Source organism: Temnothorax longispinosus, unplaced genomic scaffold, assembly GCF_030848805.1.
Source record: "Temnothorax longispinosus isolate EJ_2023e unplaced genomic scaffold, Tlon_JGU_v1 HiC_scaffold_532, whole genome shotgun sequence".
Classification (NCBI taxonomy): domain Eukaryota; kingdom Metazoa; phylum Arthropoda; class Insecta; order Hymenoptera; family Formicidae; genus Temnothorax; species Temnothorax longispinosus.
The window spans coordinates 2,912-7,464 of record NW_027270377.1 but is presented as its reverse complement, the minus strand read 5'-3'; the positions used below and the strand labels follow the sequence as shown (position 1 = coordinate 7,464).

At 40.5% G+C, this 4,553-nt stretch overlaps 1 protein-coding gene across 1 annotated transcript; it reads right to left on the bottom strand.

The window, feature by feature from the left end:
* Positions 1-6: 6 nt before the first annotated feature.
* Positions 7-4,261, bottom strand: LOC139824728 (uncharacterized). Its single transcript, XM_071797268.1, has one exon. It carries the CDS (start codon positions 3,963-3,965, stop codon positions 1,971-1,973), a length of 1,995 nt encoding a protein of 664 aa, XP_071653369.1. The 5' UTR covers positions 3,966-4,261; the 3' UTR covers positions 7-1,970.
* Between the last annotated feature and the right edge of the window lie 292 nt (positions 4,262-4,553).

Genomic DNA, 4,553 nt, shown 5'->3' with positions numbered 1-4,553 from the left:
CCACTCGTCTCCGAAAAGCGCTTATTCCTCTGATTTTATTTAAAGAAAGAGGAAAGAATTAGGCGACCTCCATAACCCCTTCCTTAATTCCTTCGTCCTTCTTATTTTTATACATACGCGTTACATTCGGATGCGCGTATATATACACTTTTTTTTTTTTTTTTTTTTTTTTAAAAAATTACATATACATGTGCCTGTTGGGTTAGTTAAGGAAATTTCATGATAAAAGAAAAAGGTAGTTCTTTCTACGTGCACATGTATACATACAAAGATACTTATACATTGACTAAATATGCTAATATACATATATATTATATATATATATTTATATATTCTTTAAAAATATATATACGTATTCTTTTATTTGTTTATTTATTATTATTTTTTGTTTTTTTTTTGTTTTTGTTGTCTTCTTTTTCCTTTAGAGTACAGAGATTAAATTTGGGAAAGAGACGGGAGTCGTAAGTCACGAGGATAGGTTGACTACATGAATGTTTCTGGTTTCGGGAAGTTTATTACGCTTTCCCTTTTTTGTGCCAAGTCTCCGCTTAGGGTAACTGTTATTTTACCCGTACGGTGACCGCTGAGATTCCCACTCTTGGTTTAGCCGGCTCTGCTGGCCTGACTCTTTGTGTACCCTTTGACATGTGTTGCAGATTGGCCCTTGCTGGGCGCAATTGAATTGTTATGCGTCTCGCTTAGTATGGAGTCATGTAGACTGACAAGGAGAAAAAGAAGGGGGGGGGCGAGCGCCTAGCAGATTGTTCTTCATGAGATAACTCATGGAACGTTATTGGGTACATACCGTGGGTTTCAAGATTCCTTTTCTTGCAGTAGATATTTCAAGGAAAGAGGAGGGGGAATATATAGGTCCTCTATATCTCTTTTCCCCTTTTTTTTTTGAAAGAAGACAACCATACGTTATTCTCTAATGCATTTAACTGTAACAATAATTATTTCAAGAAAAAAAAATATATATATATATATCCCTTAAGATTTATTACCAATTGTTATTAACTAACTATAATTAAAATAGGTGTAGTTGCTAAAATTAGGTGTAGAAATATGCTATTATTGTTTTTTTTTTGTGTTTTTTTTTTATATATACATGTATATATATATTTGCATATATATATAGACATACATATTTGTTTTGCGTGTTTGTTTCTCACCTAGAGAATTGTAGGGTGTGTTTTTGTTATTTGTTCGTCAGCATGCTCGGCGCACCCCATTCGTATCAGCAATTCTTCCGTGTTGCCTAGTTCTTCTTCACTCTCGCGTTCGGGTTTGAAATTAACCACGGCGGCTTCATCTCGGAGAGTGGTACGAATCCGGATCCATCCTTCCCGTCGTTCCAGCAGTAGTCTGGTCAGGTCGTTTACTCTCCGGGGCCATTTTGGTTTTGCTCCAACAGCCTGGATATTTGCAAGCCCGCAGGGGATGGCCTGCCAAGGTAGATTGCAAAATCGGTCTTCTAGGATGTAGGTGTCAAATATAGGTCGCTGGATGACCCGTCCCCAGTCTCGTAAGGCGATCGTGACCAATCCATTTCTTTCGATCTGGTACACGATCCCTCTTTGCCAACGTCTTCCTTCCCGGATGGTTACTGCTTCTCCTGGTAGCACGTGGTCGGGTGGCATATGCAAGGAATTACTCCTGCGCATCATCCTGCGCGTTAGATCGTCAACGAGTTCGTCCAGGTCATCACGCGAGTTTTCCAATTGAACCCATAGGAAGGTGGGGGATTCTACCTTTATGACCTTGACCCTTAGTGGTCCGCGGGTCAAAAGTCGGGGGTTGATACACTCAATTTCCATTTCTATAAAAGAATAGTGACGTTTTGATTTCCCTGCATGTCGTAGCATGTAGTTAAAAACAGTAGGGTTGGCGTCGAAGGATACCGATAGTAAGAGACAGTACATTGACCGGGTAAATATAATCTATTGTTGTTATTATTATTATTAGTTTTATTATCCTTTAAGTTCAAGAGTGTAAGTGGAAGTTTCCTTCAGAGGGAGGAGAGGTCTCCCGAATGAAAAAGAATGTCCTGGTCCGTTATTAGTTGTCATGTGAGTTTGTGGCTCAAGAGATTGTCTCTCTTCCTCCGATCTATCTGGAGCAGTGGGTCTTTCGGTGTCAGGTTTCCTTTTCCCTAGATGTAATAAAAGTTGGGTCAAGGAATCCCATATGGCTCCTATCAGGTATACGGACCATCCATATACTGTGTGAAGAGCGTACCCGTGTACGAGAGTATCTAGTATCAGTTTGAAGATTCTTATGAATAAATATATCCCGATCATTCCGGCGCTAATGTTGCCGAAGATTAAAAATTTGCTCCAGAATTTCTGCCAAGAGGATAATGCATATTTTTCAATTGATGCCTCGTCGATCAAGTTGGCAATGGATCCTCCATGTAACGAGGTTGATTGCCCCATCACTCCTCTCGCTACGGTATTAAGGACCGCAGGTCGCTCGGCGGGAAACATTATATGGTCCTTTAGGTCTTCGAGATCCTTTGGTGTATATATGCCACTGGTAGCTAATGCTCCGGGACTCACATATCTCCAGACGGGCTTAGTCATGGGCTTCATGATGGTGGGTGCCACAGTTTCCACTGGTTTTGGCATAATCTTATACCATGCGTCTCCTAGGAGGTACATGGGAGGTGCAAATGAATTGCAGTTAATCTGTGTCCCTTGTCGTAGAAGTATGTGCGTTTGCGGTGTTAGGAAGTGGGTTCTGTTATTTAGTATCACTGGGAGTTGCTCGTAGCAGTCCTCAGTATGGGTCAATTTTACCTCGACTGGGACGCATTTTACTATGTGGATTACTTCGCCGGCCAAAAGGGCCATATATCCAGGTCCTTTCATAAAGTGGTACGCGAAGATGTCGGGGGACCGTGCAGCTATTGCCAAGGCATTCTGCATCATTTTTAGCTCAAGTCTACATTGTTGTAACAAGATGTTTCTGTACAATTGGTTGAGCTGACCACGGATGTGCTTTTCTACGTAAACGAATTTTGAATTCATATACGTAAAAAGGTCGAGATTAGCTACGCGACCGGTGCCTTTAGCAAGGTTATCTTCGGGTAAGGTTTCCACAATTACTAATTTGGGATGTTCGGTTCGGATAAAAAGGAATCCACATGTTCGATATCGGCTAGTGCTGGTCAAAGAGAAGACGGTATCTTGAGCATTAACAGTATACATGATCTGGGAACGCTCGTTTACGAGGTCGGTTACCTTTTCTGCGTAACCTCTGTACAACTGGTTATATGAGGTGAATCTACAGGCTTCGTCGGGTATAGGGCTCCAATAGGTACTTCCTCCTTCTATGTCAGTGCATTGGGTGGTACTAAAATCACAAGCTACTCCTGATCTAAGATATAAACGGTTGGTGCTTAGTTTAACATCGGCGGTGTAATCTTGTAGAGTAATTGTAACGGAGGCAAGTACAAGAACATTTGTCCATGATCCGTAAGGGTCTGAATATACCCCTCCGGTACAATCTCCGTCGGAATCCACGACTCCGGCTAAGGTTACTGGACGACTGGCACTTTGGTTTGATTTCAATCCGGTTATGATAGTGCCTGATATTTCAAAGCTTCCATAGGTATGCATTCGGGTGCAGGCATCTCTGGTGACATCGGCTACGTACGAATACTTTCCATTATGAACGTCTGAGTTGTGAGAAAACATTCCACACACTCTAATCGAACGATCGACTTCAACCTTGCATTGTATTACTTTCACCGATTGGAATTCGGTAAGCTGGAGTAAGTGCATAAAAACTTGGGTGGAGGTGACTTTCGGCAATGGAATGTCACATTCTTCAATGTTTATCAGCGATAAGGTCGTCAAATTTGTGGCTGGAGACCCACAGTCGTATCCTATTATCCCATAAACTTGCCGTATCCATATAGTTATTATTAATATTGTGATCTTTCCTAAGATCTGGGAGTCCATCTGAAAGTTATATGGCCTTATTGGTTGTTGTTGCAGTGTATCCCCTATTATTTATTTACTTATTTATTTATTTGGTTATTTGGTTATCTATTTATTTATTTATTTATCTATTGGTTTGATATGGGAGGTTCGCAATCGGTTGGGGTGTACAACTCGGCTATTTTTCTTGATTTTGATTTTCACGTTGTTTTTATTCAATATTTCTAAAACTTCGTGAGGACCGGTGTATTGGTCTCCGAATTTTCCAGGTTTCGGCCCTTTTAATAGGAACACATGATCTCCAGGTTTAAAGGTTTGAGGATTAATTTTCCTGTCATAGTATTTTTTTTATTTTAATTTGGCCTGAACGACATTTTTACAAGCGTTGGTCTGTATATTATGGAGCTGAGTGGCGAGGTTTATTACATACTCGTCATAGTTGGCTAATTTATCTTCTGAAGTCAAGGGTTCGTTAGACGGAATCCTTGCAATTTTTCCGAAAACTAATTCGTATGGAGTGTGTTTCGTCGCTTCATGTACACTGGTGTTGTAATTAAACATTGCTAATCCAATCCATTTATCCCATTGTTTCTGTTCATTGGCGTATTG

What these genes read in the sequence shown, in the direction of transcription:
- LOC139824728 (XM_071797268.1), bottom strand. Translation starts at nt 3,965, where the DNA reads ATGGACTCCCAGATCTTAGGAAAGATCACAATATTAATAATAACTATA.